Below are 15,618 nucleotides of genomic sequence, written 5' to 3'. Positions count from 1 at the left end.
ACACAAACATATATATGTGTATATATATACATACATAGTGGAATGTTGCTCAGCCATGAAAAAATGAAATCTTGCTGCTTGTGACACCATGGATGGACCTAGAGGGTATTAGGCTTAAGTGAAATAAATCAGACAGAGGACGACAAATACCACATGATCTCACTTATGTGTCGAATCTAAAAAACAAAACAAACACAAAACAAAAACAGACTTAAACAGACAGAGAACAAACAGACGGCTGCCAGAGCAGGGGGCGGGGTGAAACTGGGGAACAGCATTAAGAGGTACAAACTTCCGGTGATAAAGTACATAAACCGCTGGGAAGTTACGTGCAGCGTGAGGAATATGGTCAATAAAATCGTAACAACTTGCATGGGGACGGATTTATCATGAGATCACTAATGGGTGCAAAGGTCAAATCAACACATGGTACACCTGATACCAGCATAATACTGTACATCAACCATGCTTCAATGAAACCCAAAGAAACAATGGCCACAATGATCTGAATCTGATGGAAACCACAAATCCACAGACTCAAGATGTTCAAGTAGGATAAACCCAAAGCAACCCACAACAAGGCACATCGCGACCAAATTGCTGAGAATAACAGGCAAGGGAAAATAAGTCTTAAAAGCAGGACAAAATGACAGTGCATACAGGGGAGCAGAGATAAGGATGACCACCGGCTTCTCAGGAGACAAAGCAAGCCAACGGACGATGAACCAAGTACCTCAAAGACTGAAAGGAAAAACCGAGGCATCAGCCCAGAATCCTTCATCTGGTGAAAAGTAAAGACATTTTTCAGACGAACAAGACTGAGAGAATCTCTTGCCAGAGGACCCACTCTACAAAAAAATAAAACTTTACATGAAGTGCTTCAGGCACAAGGTAAATGATACCAGATGGAAATTGAGTTCTACACAAAGGAACAGACTGAGGAAAGGGTAAATATGTAAGTTAAAAAAGAGGCTTTGATCATTCAGGTCCTAAAGATGACCTCCCCTCTAGTAGGTTTCCTGCAAAAGGTACACACAAACTTTCTCTCTTTTCGAGTTCTGAACACGGGCTTCAGCTGTGACATGGCTGTTAGCCACTGAAGCACTGTTTCTCCCTCATTTACAGCGTCAGCCTTTAACTAACTATGTGCCATGCACTAGAGATGCAAAGATAAATAGGACAAGGTGTCCACTATCAAGGAGCTGAGAGCCTGGTGGGAAGAACAGCTGAGCCAATAAAGCATTAAAGCATGACGGTCACTTATCCCTGTGACCACAGCCAACTTCATCGTTTCCTCAAATCTAAAAGTGGGATAATAACAGTGCTACCTCGTAGGGCTGCTGTGAAAATGAAACGCTTCAGCATCTATAAATTGGGAGAACAGTGCCTGAGACATAATAAAGAACCAATAAGTACCAGCTATTATTGCTGTGGGGGGTGGTCGTTACAATGGAGGTTTGCCCAGGAGGTTGTGGGTGCAGGGAGAAACAACACCTGAGTCACAGACGGTGGGTGGGATGGCAAGGGAAGACAGTTCAGAGGAAGTGATGCGTCTGGCCGAGTGCTGAAGGACAAGGAGGATTAGTGGATAAGGAAGTGGGGAGGAATCCCAGGCAGAGGCAGCAGCACTCAGCCAGGCACAGATGACGCAACCCACAGGCCAGGACGAGGCCACAGGGACGTGTCCAGTAAAGCCTGCAGCAAGTGGCACCTTGGCTGTAGCCCAGGAGATGCTCTGGGATGTCTCTGGAAGCCCTTCTGACTTCCTCCACGGGCATCTTACCTCCTCCGTCATCTGATGTATCCAGGCTCTGCTGTCTGAGGCGGTGGCTGCCCCCCAAAAAAGAAGGAAAAGAAAGGAGGAAGTGAGTTTCAAACACAGGAAGGAACAACCTATTGTGTTTTGACTGCTTCCATTCCTTTTCCTAGGTGAAAATGTCTCTGGACCCACCTTCCTCCACCAGCTTGGTCAGGCCTGCTTTGTCAGTTTGGTCTGCCGTGCAAGGCACACAAGCTGTACCATCCCACCAGCAGCACCACACGGACTGCGAAGGGATGTTCCTCCCACCCTACCTGCACACTCCATCTCGCCCTGGGAACCTGCCTTCTTTCTCTTTGATATGTCTGTGGAGGAGGCTAGGATTAGAAGGCTGGTGTTACTTCGGCCCATCTTCATCGATAAAGCAGAACCTAAGGGTCAGTACTGTTGACACCTGAACGTACAATCTAAGAACCAGGGCGTGGGAGACAGGACATGGCCATCCACGCCAGAGTCCAGCCCTTCAGCTGCAGAAGCAGCATCCGCTAAGCCCCTGACTATTGCTCTGATCTCCAGCCCGAGCGCAGCCTGCTCCCCACTGTCTATATTCGGATGCTGCGTTCAACAAAGGCTGAACTGATGAGGACTACACAGACCACAGGGCTGACTAGGATCACACGGGATGCCGTAAGAATACTGGAAACATACTCTTCTATTTCCTCAGAAGCCCTCCTCCGTGACCTGAAAAAGAGAGAGGGACAAAGTTTATGAGAAACTGCTAGTCTCTGCACTGGCGTGGGACACTGGAGGGGTGTTTCAAAAGTGGGGTAAATGAGAATAACTCAAGTGATCTGTCTGTCTGGATTCCTCTTTATAGACCAAGGCAAACCGATGAGAGACAATGACGGTGATGCCTTCTTACGCCCTTTTTTCAGCATGTCTCCACATTAAGTTGTTGAGCTCAAGTGCTTAAATTGAAGGAGAAGCTCAAAACTCAAAAGCGGTGTGGATGACACTCTGCCTTCTTTTTCTTTCAACAATTAACTGATCAGTTTACAGGAGCATGCTCTTAGGACTGAGGCCGTGAGTCTTGTTTGGAGCTGTTGTGCTAACACACGTAGCTCCCCGTGAGCAGAAGGGGATGAACCAGCCGTGCAGTTCAGGCCTGACTTCTTGCCTCCCCAATGGGAAGGACCGCAAGGCCCTTGAGTGATGGTGGCCTGTTCACACGCTTATGTGAGGCCCAGGTTCTCCAACCTGAACGTGTATACGGATCATCCGGGAAGCTTGTCAGACATGCAGATCGCTGGGCCCAGCAGTGAGAAATTTCTAGATCAGCTGTCTAGGGGAGGGGGAATACATCTTAACTTTAACAGTTGTCAGCCTTTAGCCCATCTTACTTAGAAGACTTAAGACCAGCGTTTCTCAGAGGCTCAGTAGTGACCTGCTTGGATTAGAATTCCTGGGAATTTGAGCGTGCGTTACGCAGAGATTACTTTTCTGTATGTGTGATGATCTCTGTGATAACAGAGTATTTGTTTTCTTTATGAAATCTTTTAAGTCAGAAATCAATCACCATGATCCATGTGGGCACAGGGTGATGGCAATGCCTTAATGGCTGGGAGGCAGGACGCCTGAGAAGTCCCTCCCCAGGAAAAACCTCGGAATCAACCGGCACCTTCTGCAAAAATGCAAATAATTCTCCCCAAGAGGCAAAAGATAAAGTAAACCCTGGGACCACTGCCTCTGACTGTTGTGGTGAAGTTGAACACTATAAACCTGCTGTCCGAAGGACCCAGCCCTCTGTCACCAGCAGCAGGAAGGCTTGTATGGAAACCGGGATCAGAAGAGAGGAACAGGCTTCAGGAAGGTGGTTGCCCAGGCCAGCACCGTCCCGCTCTACAGAAGGGGCAGTGCCGTCCCTGGTTACCCTCAGGAGTAACAGAATCGTTCCTTCCGAAGCCTGTGCCAGGGGAAGGAGCAGCAGTGACTCAGTCTGAAGGAAACCATAATGATAAGGCTACTCTTCGGGGGAAGGCTGATTAATTGCCATTTATTCACTCATCATCTGAATCGGTGTAATTGCTGCTGAGCCCACGTCCTGCTCCGCCCCACTCTCGGGGTAGCCCAGGATCTTCCCGCATCTCATTGCATCCCCCAGGGAAGGAGTTGGAACTAGAGACCAAGGCCCCCAGGGATGGAGGGCAGGGATGTCCTCAGGTGGCATTCTGTCTGTCTGTCTGTCTCTCCATCTCTCCTGCCAGAAATAGCAGGTTCTGGGTGAGCCTTCTGCTTGGGAGATGGAAAGCCTAGTGGGAATTTGTGTCGGGCCCCAGAGAAATGGCGTGAAACCCTGCCTGTAGAAGAGTGGGCCACTTTCAGGTAAGTTTGGGCCGCGCCACACCACTGCTTATTTTGGTTTGGTTTCATTTTGTTCTAACATGAATTTGGTGTCCAAATTGGTATATTTTGTACAAAACAAAAAAATCTGGATTTCTGAATTCTTCAAATATGAACACTGGCAATACTGCACATACATTCCCTTAAGGAAAACTCAGGGAAGCTGGGCTGTGCCCAACGCCCTCCCCACTGGGAGCCTGAGCTCTGCCCTCCTAAGAACTGGAGGTTCCTACTAGCTGAGGCTAGGAAAGATTGAAGGCGGGAGGAGAACGGGACAACAAAGGATGAGATGGTTGGATGGCATCACCAACTCAATGGACCTGAGTCTGAGTAAACTCTGGGAGTTGGTGATGGACAGGGAGGCCTGGTGTGCTGTGCAGTCCATGGGGTCACAATGAGTTGGACACGACTGAGCGGCTGAACTGAACCAGCTCTTTATCACTGAGCCTGCGGTGCTGGCTTGAAGAAGCAAGTGAAGCATTTCCTGCAGCCATGCAGCTACCAAATGTGAGAAAGCAAAAGGCAGGGGGAAGCATGCTTCAGGCAGGCAGAGGGTGCATTTCTTTACAGAACCGTGACTATGCAAGTAGCTTCTGTTCCTCGGTGATATAAGCCAAGGGGCTATTCTGAAATGACCCCCACTTCACAGATTTACTATACCTGCTCAGTCAGTCCCCAAAGCACCTCAGGCCGTGCAGCGACGTGAAGTCTAGCACAAGGATTTTCAAACCACAGGTCGTGACCCATTAGCGAGCCGTGAAACCCATTTAGAGGATCACCACCAGCCTTTCTTTTTTAATCTTGTTTTCAATAGCAAAGAATAGCGAAGAGAATGTTTTGCAAATAGTAAAGACAAATATGATGTAAGTTTTTTTTTTAGGTTTATATACGGATATTCCCAGTCATGATGGAGAGTGCATTTTTTTAAAATTGCTGGTGACAGGTTTAAAAAAAAAAAAGAAAACGTGGTGTTCTATCACTGCCCAGCAGGTAACCTGAGAAGGAAGGACGTGGGGCTGCAGTCCCTGTCTCTCCCAGGCTGTGTGGGTGGGTGGAGACTGATGGAGGGGACAGCAGGTTCTGGATCATCTCTTCCTCGCAGACACATTTCCAGGGACACGGTGTGAGCCGGTCCAACCCTGAGGACTGCAGAGCGGCGGCCAGCTCTGCCCCGGCTTCTGGTCTCTCACCACCCTTGTAGCTCCCCCAGAAGTGCTGTGAGAGGGTTTGGGAGCCTGGCAGTTATCATACTGGTGAGCCCGCTGTATAGAGACACAGCACACTGGGATCTTCAGAGACTCTCGGGTCTAGCAGCAGTAGTTCTGAAAAGGAGGCAACCGCAGACTCTGGGAGCACCATGTCACACACAGACTGGGACCAGAGGCTTCTGTCCACGCCACAGAGCCGGTCGGTGGTGAGGCTGAAACGAGACTCCCATTTCCCACCTTCCGCCCCAGATTCCAAATGCGCTGCCCCAAACCCTTGCAAAAGCAGGTACCCACTGATTCTTAGCTGTCCCCTGGGCTCCCCGAACACTGGATTTACTGGGCTCGCATGTTTTCCATACTTATAGGAGACAACAGACAGCTCATTGAAAGCATGAGAGAATCCTTTACATGAGGAGCTCTTAACCAGTGGACCACAAGAGAATCACCCCTGGGAAGCTTTTGCAGTGTCCATGTGCTGGCGTCACCCCATGCCCCCCGAAGGAGTAATTTCTAGAAAAGGAACCTAGTCATGGATGTGAAAATCTCGGCTTGAAACCTTATGTCAGAGAGCAGACTGAACTCACTCGTTACTAAGCAGCAGGAGGTAAGCCTTTCTGCCTCGTCCTTCCGAGTTGCCTACTTTCTCCTCTGTGTGTGTCAGTCGCTCAGTCGTGTCCGACTCTTTGCGACCCCATGGACTGCAGCCCACCAGACTCCTCTGTCCATGGAATTCTCCAGGCAAGAATCCTGGAGTAGGTAGCCATTCCCTTCTCCAAGGGATCTTCCCAACCCAGGGATCGAACCTGGGTCTCCTGCATTGTAGGCAGATTCTTTACCACCTGAGCCACCAGGGAAGCCCTTTCTCCTAACACAGGTGACAGGCTGAGGGGAGGAAGGAAACGGCCTCATGGACTGAAGGCTCCATTCCAGAGTGACCCTGAACTGGCCTTCCCAAGACTCAGCTGGGATTCCCCGGTGTTCGTAAAAGCTCAGCAGGCGCCCTCCACCTGGGGAGGCCCAGAAGCAATTCAGGTCCTATTAGAGATGCTTGTTCAATATTCAAAATGTAAAACACAGAGGTTGCTGAACCAGCACTTTGAAAAGTTAATTAAATGCCAGGTTTCTTTTTAAGAGCTACTCCATCACTTGCTGATTGCTTTGGCCATTTTGCAGAATGAAGCTTTAACTCGGGACAATGAGAGTACATGTTCTCCCTCACCTCCCACCTTGGGAGACAGGGTGGCAGGAGTAAGGGCACCCTGGTCTCCCTCTGCAGCGAGGGATGGCTGGACCTGGTGGGTAACTTCCCAAGAAGGGAAACCATGGCCCTCTCTGTGTGGAGCTTTTCAAGTCACCAAGATTGCTCAGCTTCATGTGAAGCTGTCTGTTCTTTAAACACTGAGTTCCCAGGTGGAGACTTCAAGGTTAGGGTCATTGTCTGGTTTTCCCTATTTTATTTTTATTTTGTTTATTTTAAAATTATTTTTATTTGTTTTTATCTTTTGGCTGTGCCACACAGCATGCGGGATCTTAGTTCCCTGAGTAGGGATCGAACCTGTGTCCCCTGCATTGGAAGAGAGGAGTCTTAACCGCTGGACCAACAGAAGAGTCCCTTGGTTTTTCCCTACTTTTCTTTAAAGTCCAGTCCTTCAGCTACACACTCAATCAGTCTCCTCCTGGTGTTCACCCCCACTTCTCTACCATCCACACACTAGGTGTTTTCCTCCTCAGCTCCACACATTCACCCTCAATTCTCAGGGAAAAGACCCTTCCCAGGCCCTCGCCCCTACAGACCTGTAAAGCTGATGGCTGATGATAGCAACAGTTACCATTTATAGAGCTTGCTGGGTGCTAGGCACTCTTATTTATATATCACTGTTATATAACACTATATAAGCATGACTTATTACCTTATTTATTTATCACATTATCTTCTTTAACGTGCTCCCTTTTATAGATGAGGAGCCTGGAGCTCAGAGAAGTAAAGTTAATTTGACTAAAGTCACCCAGCTAGAAAGTGATTGGGCCAGAATACAAATTCCAGTTCTTAACCCCTACATGATACAGGCAGGCAGGCAGCTCTGCTGACCAGGGAAAGGGCTCATTCTACATTCTGCTTCAAATTCAATTCAAATTTTCCACGAGGAGACGAGGCTATAAGACTTAGAGTAGCACGACAGCTTTGTACCGCGGGGTAGTTAATGTTGGCTTAATTGTTCTGTGTGACTGTTCGTGTTATTTTATTTACAGCCTGACAGCTCATGTAATGGCAGAGAAGAGACCCCATCTAGCCAGGTCACCCTTCCCTCCATGTCCTCGCCTTTCCACACTTCCTCTGCTCAGATGCAGTTCCTTTCTTTTGACATTTAGAGACCATGCTGACATGCACTGGGCATGATTTTGGTGAGCGGAGGACAAGCTTGACGGCTTCCAGCACATCTCATGCCTGCGGCAACACAGAACCACAGCCCGATCCCGGGTGCTCGGTTTCACCCTGGGGCTCAGCGGCAGAGGACCTCAATGTGAAATCCCTCCCCGCCTGTGCAGCCCATCTCCTCTGCCTGCCCTCCTGCATCAGGCAGAAGGCCTCAGCTGCTGCCTACACGGGTCACGTGCTGAAGGGTGAAAGGCGGCCCTAATGTAGACATCATCTCAGTTAAAATGTTGCTCTAGAGTTTAATGGAATACCGCAGAGATCTAAATGGAGATAAAGTACCACGGCTCAGAGAACAGCCAGGATGCTATCTTTATGCGGCATGACAATGTTCAGTGGTTAATTAGACACCGTTAACCTATTTTAGCAGGGGACATAACTGGGATAAATGGGGGGAAGTGTCCTTGAAGTCTCTTAATATCCACAGCACATATTGGACCCTAGACTCACCTCCCTGCTGCAAGACAGCACAGGCTTAAAATAGATCAAAGTGCTGGACATGGAAGAGCCCAGTGGAAGACACTCTACTGGCCCACCCCGCCTGGGCCACAGCCTCTAACTGGTGAGGGATGTGAAGGGTTTGGACAAGTGGTTACTAGTACAACTTGTTGCCCATGAGCGAAGCGCTAAAGCCACCGTAAGGGGCTTACAGGGCTCCCGTGACAAAAAGAAGAAACTCTGCATCCAGGGACCAAATTCTTAAATACTTAGCAAGGGCAAGAGCAGGAGTGAGAGACCAGCTCAAGTGAAGCTAAAGCCACCTTATATTTTCAAAACATATCACTCCTTTGGAGGAAGAGCAGGCAAAATACCACTTTCTTGAGAGGTTTTCAACTCTCATAATTCTTAAATGTCCAATAAAAATCTCACAAACCTCGCTGAGGTCAGTTTTACCAAGATGTGAGAGAGGGGAGGTCATTTGTCCCAGATCATATAACACATCACCAGTACATCCAACATCGAGGCTCTACTTTATAAATTGTATGACCCAGCAAATGAGCCTTCACAGCAAAAACCCGGATCTGAGCAGACGAGAAATCTTCCATTGTAATCTCGGCTACCAGGTCCATTCAGCGTCAGGCAGTGGATCACTAAACTGGGGTCCCTCTGCTCTAAGTGTCCCCACACCTACAATACTGATGAACAACCAGAGAGTTCTCATGAACTGAAGTTTTCTTTGGCTAAAAGATTTCTCTTCACTGAAAATCTCTCCTGAAAGGTGAAACCCCCACTCTTTCCCCCTGGGTTCCTAATTCTTGCCATTCATGCATTTAGTGTCTAGAATGTTTTTCTAGGTATTGTTGGTTTTCCTTTCTTTTTAAAAACAAACAAGAACTCCCCAGCACCCAAATTCTGGCACTTTGGAGTTTTAGATCACCTTAGAGTACAGCTAGCTCTTAATGGCATTATCAGCAAACAAGGTGTCTAGTAGAAAGATGAAGAACCACCTCCAAATCCTATCTGTAGATTCCCAAGCCCTACCAAGTGGAAGGGATAGGGCATTACAAGGCAATTCCTGGGTGAAGTTTGCCCCCTGCTGGTCAGATTCAAAACAACATCTTTGTTCTGATTCAAACTCAAGAGAAGCACTTATTTATCAGGAGGAAAAAAAAAGATTGAAATATACAGAAATAGTCTCAGTAGCTAAAAATAATTATGGGAACATATAATATGTATGTATATGCCTGATATGAATAAAGTACACCTCTAGATCTTAGGTACCTTGAATGAACACAATTTTATTTAGAACAAACGGCAGGTGTTGGGATTTGTGGATCTTTTGCTCAGGATTTTACAATTTGGCTGCAGAAAAAGAACATTATAGAGATGGCAGTAATGCCTCCAGAAGTCTTACCCACCGCAGTGCCTGAAAGACTGCGGCCACCATCCCAGCTGCACATCTTATAGGTGAGGAAATAAAGAGACCAGGAGATGCAAACCAACTTCATTACAGACCCAAGGCGAGCTGGACACGCAGCTGGAACCAGAAACCAACATTCCCTCATCCACTGCTGCTTCTATTACGGCCCAGATATAACAGAACAAGTGTGTTGATCACTCAATTGTATCTGACTCTTGTGACCTCATGGACTGTAGCCCGCCAGGCTCTTCTGTCCATGGGATTCTCCAGGCAAGAATACTGGAGCGCACAGCCATTCCCTTCTCCGGGGGATCTTCCCAACCCAGGGATTGAACCTGGGTCTCCCGTACTGCAGACAGATTCTTTACCACCTGAGCCACTAGGGAAGCCCAAAAGAAAAAGTGAGGTCAGAGCAAAATATCATGGTAGCACGAAAGACAGAACCAATCCTTCCGGTTGGGTGATGCTGGAGAGACTCCCTAGAAAATGTGCTTGAAACTGGCAGAAAAGTCACAGGAGGAAAAAAACCTGAATAAAGGCAGGGGGGCGCAAAAGGGCCAGGTGTACTCAGAAAAGAGCAGGGGAGCTGGTGCGGCTGAAATACAAAGGGTGGTGGCTGGGAATGAGAAGGGCGGAGGAACTGGCTGGACGTGCTGACAGACGGGAACAAGATGCTCTTCCACGTAGGTGTCAACCCCAGAAACACAGACGCTGATACTGCTCACGGATGGAACGAGGGGATACATATTTTCACTGGGCTCCTTTTTTTCCCTTCAATTACTAAGGCAATTGAGAGGGGGTACAATGAACAGCAGGTTTCCCTGGTGGCTCAGACGGTAAAGCGTCTGCCTGCAATGTGGGAGACCCGGGTTTGATTCCTGGGTTGGGACGATGATCCCCTGGAGAAGGCAATGGCAACCCACTCCAGCACTTTTGCCTGGAAAATCCCATGGAGGGAGGAGCCTGATAGGCTACAGTCCATGGGGTTGCAAAGAGTCGGACATGACTGAGCTTCACTTCACATTGAACAGTAGGCCACCTACCACATATCCGGCACACAAAAGGAGCACGATGGGTTAAGTGGAAGACAGTCACCCTTCCTGCTGGAGAAGGATGGGGAGGAAAAACCTCTGGGAAGAAGCGCTGCCGAAACATCTGCCACGCTCAAATGCCACCCTCACGCACTTTGCTCTAAGTGGACTTCCTGCAACTACTTTATATGTTAAGTTGACTCCTTACTTTTGCTTTAATTTACTTAAAAGAAAACTTTACATTCTCAATGGAAATTCTGCATTACCAACCATAGAGAAGGTAGTTACAAAAATTCAAGACAGCTTAAACAAAACACAAAATTTATTATAGCTACATATTGCTATTTGCCAAAGTCTGAGCCTATGGCATATTCCTCCTTTGTTAAAAAGGTAGATTAGCAAGGTTAGAAAGGGATTAAGGAACTGAGACTTTCCCATTGATACAATTGGAGGGGGCTGAAAGCCGATGGGAAACTTTGAGACTTAGGGCTGGTCTCTGGGAAATGTGGCCACAAGGACGAAAAGTGAAATGACACAGGATGTGGTAACCAAAATAAGTGGGAATCATGGCTCCACAGTCCGTTTTGGTTGCTGTTCACTTGCTCAGTTGTCTCCAGCTCTCTGTGACCCCATGGACTGCGGCACGCCAGGCCTCCCTGTCCTTCACCATCTCCCGGAGCTTGCCCAAACTCATGTCCATTGTGTCAGTGATGCCACCCAACCATCTCGTCCTCTGTCATCCCTTCTCCTGCCTTCTATCTTTTCCAGCATCAGGGTCTTTTCCAGTGAGTTGGCTCTTTGCATCAGTTGGCCAAAGTACTGGAGTTTCAGCTTTAGCATCAGTCCTTCCAATGAATCTTCAGGGTTGATTTCCTTTAGAATTGACTGGTTTGATCTCGCTGCAGTCCAAGGGACTCCCAAGAGTCTTTTCCAGCACCACAGTTAAAAAAGCATCAATTCTTCGGCGCTCAGCCTTCTTTATGGTCCAATTCTCATATCCATACATGACTACCGGAAAAACCATAGCTCTGACTGTATGGACCTTGGCTGGCAAAGTCAGGGGGCAAACTTTCATCAGTGCTTCTGAAAACCTTTACTTCAGTCCACTTAAAAAAAAACTAGAGATGATTTCCACTGAATGGGCAGGGTCTTTGACTTCTCCTAGAATTTTTTCCTCCGTAATAAAGAAGCCGGTAGAGACTTCCTTCCGGTCACTCACTAGTTGTTTTCTCTCTTTCCGTTGCATCCTGTGGTCCCCATAGGCCCACATTCAGACTGGGACTCACCCAAGTGAGAAGCTGTCCACAGGGAAGGTGGTGCGGTGGTACCTGCTGCTAGAGGTGGCCCCCCCTCCACTGCCAGCGTGCGAGGCCCTCCTGGGGCCTGGCAGGGTACTGTGTGGGGCAGCCTTTTGGAAGGCTCCGGATCCAACCCAGTGACTCCCCGGTACAGAACCGAGGACACTCTGGCATTTCTCAATATGGCCTCTTGCGCGATGACCACCGTGAAACCAGGAGAAAGAGGCCTAGCCCCCAGTAACCAGCAGTGGTTGAGGGTAGATGGGACAAAAAGTAAAACCACCAGCAGACCCATCAGACCAGAAAAGAACTGAGCTTATATAAAAGGGGTTCTATTTCGTGTGCATAAATTATACCTACGTCTGCCCGGGCTGTGGCTTCGACAACGAAAACTGCTTTCACTTACTTCTCAATAAAGGACTAAAAAGAGAAGGGAAAAGGCAGGTATGATGTTCACAGATGCATTTTATTTTTGAGAGACTGAATCCATCAAAGGGAGAACAAGGAGATCATGTATGCCAGGAGAATTCTAACCAATGGCGGGCGCCCCCATCGCTCCCTGCTGGCTTTCAGCTGGCTCACTCTGCAAAGCGGCGTATCCCCCTTTAGCAGACGGGCTGGCTCAGGGGACACAACTTCTTTTCCTTGAAAGTTTTTTTTTTTTGTTTTGTTCAGTAAGATTGCTTCATATGATCAACATCTCATTTCTGCAAGGGTCCCGGAGGACCGCAGTAAAGACAGGTTTTATTCTCACAGACGCGCTGTTGCACAAACAGCGTAGTGCACGGCCTTTTCATGAACTTGAGATGAATGCCTGCCGTTCTCCAGGTTTGAGGATGGCATGGCTGCAGAACGAGAGGCACATTCTATTACACTAATTAGCTGGACGACCTTGGGCGGTGGGCCAAGGTGACATCTGCTGGCTTTTCTAAGTCTTAAGATTCTACCCCTGAGCCACTTAACCACCCCAGGCCTCATTTTCTCCATCTCCAAACCGAAGGGGCTCACCTCGTGACCTCTCGGGTCCTTCCTCGGCTCTGTGAACGACACTGACCCTGCCTCTACTGGCCCCCACCACCCACCCCCCGAGTCTGTTCCCATGAAAACCATTTCCTACTCTGACAACCTCCCAAGCCGCCCCTTTCCCACACCTGGTTTGTGTGCTCAGTTGCTAAGTCGTGCCCGACTCTTTGCGACCCCATGGACCATAGCCCACCAGGCTCCTCTGTCCACGGGATTCTCCAGGCAAGAACACTGGAGTAGGTTGCCATGTCCTTCTCCAGGGGAATCTTCCCGATCCCCACAGCTGGTTTAACCCAGCCCTAAAATTTCAATCACTGTCACATGCTGGTTTGGAAATTCCCAAAGTCAACGCGTGGGGAAGGGAAGAGGAAGGGAATAGCAGGAAAAGGAAGCGGGGGACCCTTCTCCCTTATGCAGTCATTTCTAGAGACGACAAAGTTAACACAGACTCTCTCTAAGAAGAATTTAAGACATTTTCCTCTATGGCCCCCCCTTCCCTTTCCCTGTGCTCTATTGCTTCAGCCGTGTCTGACTCTTTGCAACCCTAAAGACCGTACCCCACCAGGCTCCTCTGTCCGTGGGACGCTCCCAGGCAAAAACACTGGAGTGGATGGCCATGCCCTCCTCCAGGGGAATCTTCCTGACCCAGGGACTGAACTTGCATCTCCTGCGTCTCCAGCATTGCCGGTGGGTTCTTTACCCACTGAGCCCACCTGGGAAGGCCTCTTTTCTTGAAGAAGTGAAGTGAAGTCGCTCAGTCGTGTCCACCTATTTGTGACCCCATGGACTGTAGCCTACCAGGCTCTTCTGTCCATGGAATTTTCCAGGCAAGAGTACTGAGTGGGTTGCCATTTTCTTCTCCAGGGGATCTTCCTGACCCAGGGTTCGAACCCGGGTCTCCTGCACTGCAGGCAGATTCTTTCCCGTCTGAGCCTCCAGGGAAGGCTCTTTTCTTAGGTGTTGTCAAAACCTGCTGCACTCTCCCAGCTTCACTAGGAGCCTGTACCTCCCCTTCCCACTCCTCTGCTAACCGCCTGGGTGGCTCACTTCCTCCTGACTATGACTCCTTTCTACCTCCTTTCCCTCTAAGCAGTTGGAGAGAAGGACCTGCTGACCCTCCGGACCTCCCGACAGGGCACTTCAGAAATCAACCCTCTGCTCTCCCGCTCCCAGAGGGCTGGAGGCCCCAGGGCTCAGCTGGCTCTGAGTACCGGCTCTGGAGTCAGAGGGTTCAAAGCCGAGTGTCACCATTCATTCACTGGCTGTGTGCTCCTGAGCAAGTCACTTAAACTCTGCAAAACTGGTGATAGTACCACATTTCACTTCACGGGGTTGTCATTAGAATCAAGTTAATTTACATCAAGTATTTAGCACAGTACTTGGCACACAGGATGAACAGCCATTGCTACTTGCATTATGATGATAATGAGAATGCTTTTAACTCCAGTCTCCACTCCCTGTGCTCAAGACACTGTCTTTCTCCTCCTCAATCCTATAACCAAACCCCTGCCCAGAGATGGGTGCTGGCTAGGTGTGCATAGCCATCGCTCCATACTTTCTGCTTCTTACCCCCTCGCTCCCCTGCTTCCCAGGTTACTGCTGCCTCTGGCTCAACCTGTCGGGAACCCCTCAGCCAACATGCCGGGCAGCCAACCCAGGAAGAATGAGACACACCCACCCTCCCCACCTGGCCGGCCGCCCACCATCTACACACCCCCAGTCCCCACGCGCCAGCCGCCTGCCACTTCCCGTGAGGCTGACTCGGTCTCCAGGTTCACCCTCAGCCTTCTCAGTGCACACCCTTCTCATGGTGTCCATCTCCTGCTTTTTACTTTCTCTGCCACTTGGCTCCCTTTCTTCACTTCAGCCACTTTTGTTTATCCCTGTCTCAAAAGCGACTTTTTCTGCCTTTTGAGTCCTTTCCAAATGATTCCCTACTTCTAAGAAGCTCCCAGCACTAGGTGGAGACTGTTTTTATGCTCCTTAGCACACCCGACTCTCTATATCACAAGACAGTCTCAGAAAGAACCCCAACCAGTGCTTTCTGTCTCTCGGCCTGATGGAGTCGACCAGAGAAAACAGCACGGTGCCTACTCAGAACTCCTGTCCTCGTCCTCTCAACTCAAACCCTAATTCTGCTTTAGTTGGTAATGAGCCTAACTAAAAATATTCCACTCCCTAGCCTCTTTTGCACCGAGGGGTGAGCATATACATTCCCGATCAACGAGAAAGGTGCAGCAGTCCCTGGAAAGCATATCTATCCCCTCACCTCCAAAAGACAAATTCTTGCTAAGAAAGACTGCTTTGTCTTTTCCATATCATCCACCATTCTTCTTGCCTGGAAAACAGAGGTGAGGTCTGGAGGTACAGCAGCCATTATAGCACTATGAGGCACAGCATGATGACAAAGGACCACATGCAAAGGATGGTGGGCAGGAAGATGGAAAGAGTTCCATCCCTGTTGTCACCACGGAGCTGCCGCATCAGCCCTGGACCACAAAGTCCTGGACCTCCTATTTTCTGAGATAAACCTCTTTCCATTTAGATCTCTACTAATACGGTTCTCTGCTGCTTGCCAATGCAGGAGCCTCAGGAGACAGGATT

At 48.9% G+C, this 15,618-nt stretch overlaps 1 protein-coding gene across 1 annotated transcript in view; it reads right to left on the bottom strand.

Moving 5' to 3' along the window:
* IFT43 (intraflagellar transport 43) overlaps nt 1-15,618 on the bottom strand; it is a 110,477-nt gene that overhangs the window by 26,938 nt on the left and 67,921 nt on the right. The window contains exons 4-5 of the mRNA XM_052646371.1: nt 2,468-2,500; nt 1,784-1,830 (exon numbers count right to left, since the gene is read on the bottom strand). Of these exons, the coding sequence (XP_052502331.1) occupies nt 1,784-1,830; nt 2,468-2,500 (80 nt within the window). The remainder of the gene's footprint in view (nt 1-1,783; nt 1,831-2,467; nt 2,501-15,618) is intronic.

The sequence above is a fragment of the Budorcas taxicolor genome, chromosome 10 (genome assembly GCF_023091745.1).
Source record: "Budorcas taxicolor isolate Tak-1 chromosome 10, Takin1.1, whole genome shotgun sequence".
NCBI classification, from domain to species: Eukaryota; Metazoa; Chordata; class Mammalia; order Artiodactyla; family Bovidae; genus Budorcas; species Budorcas taxicolor.
The sequence above is the reverse complement of the archived record's forward strand: the minus strand, read 5'-3'. Positions and strand labels throughout refer to the sequence as shown.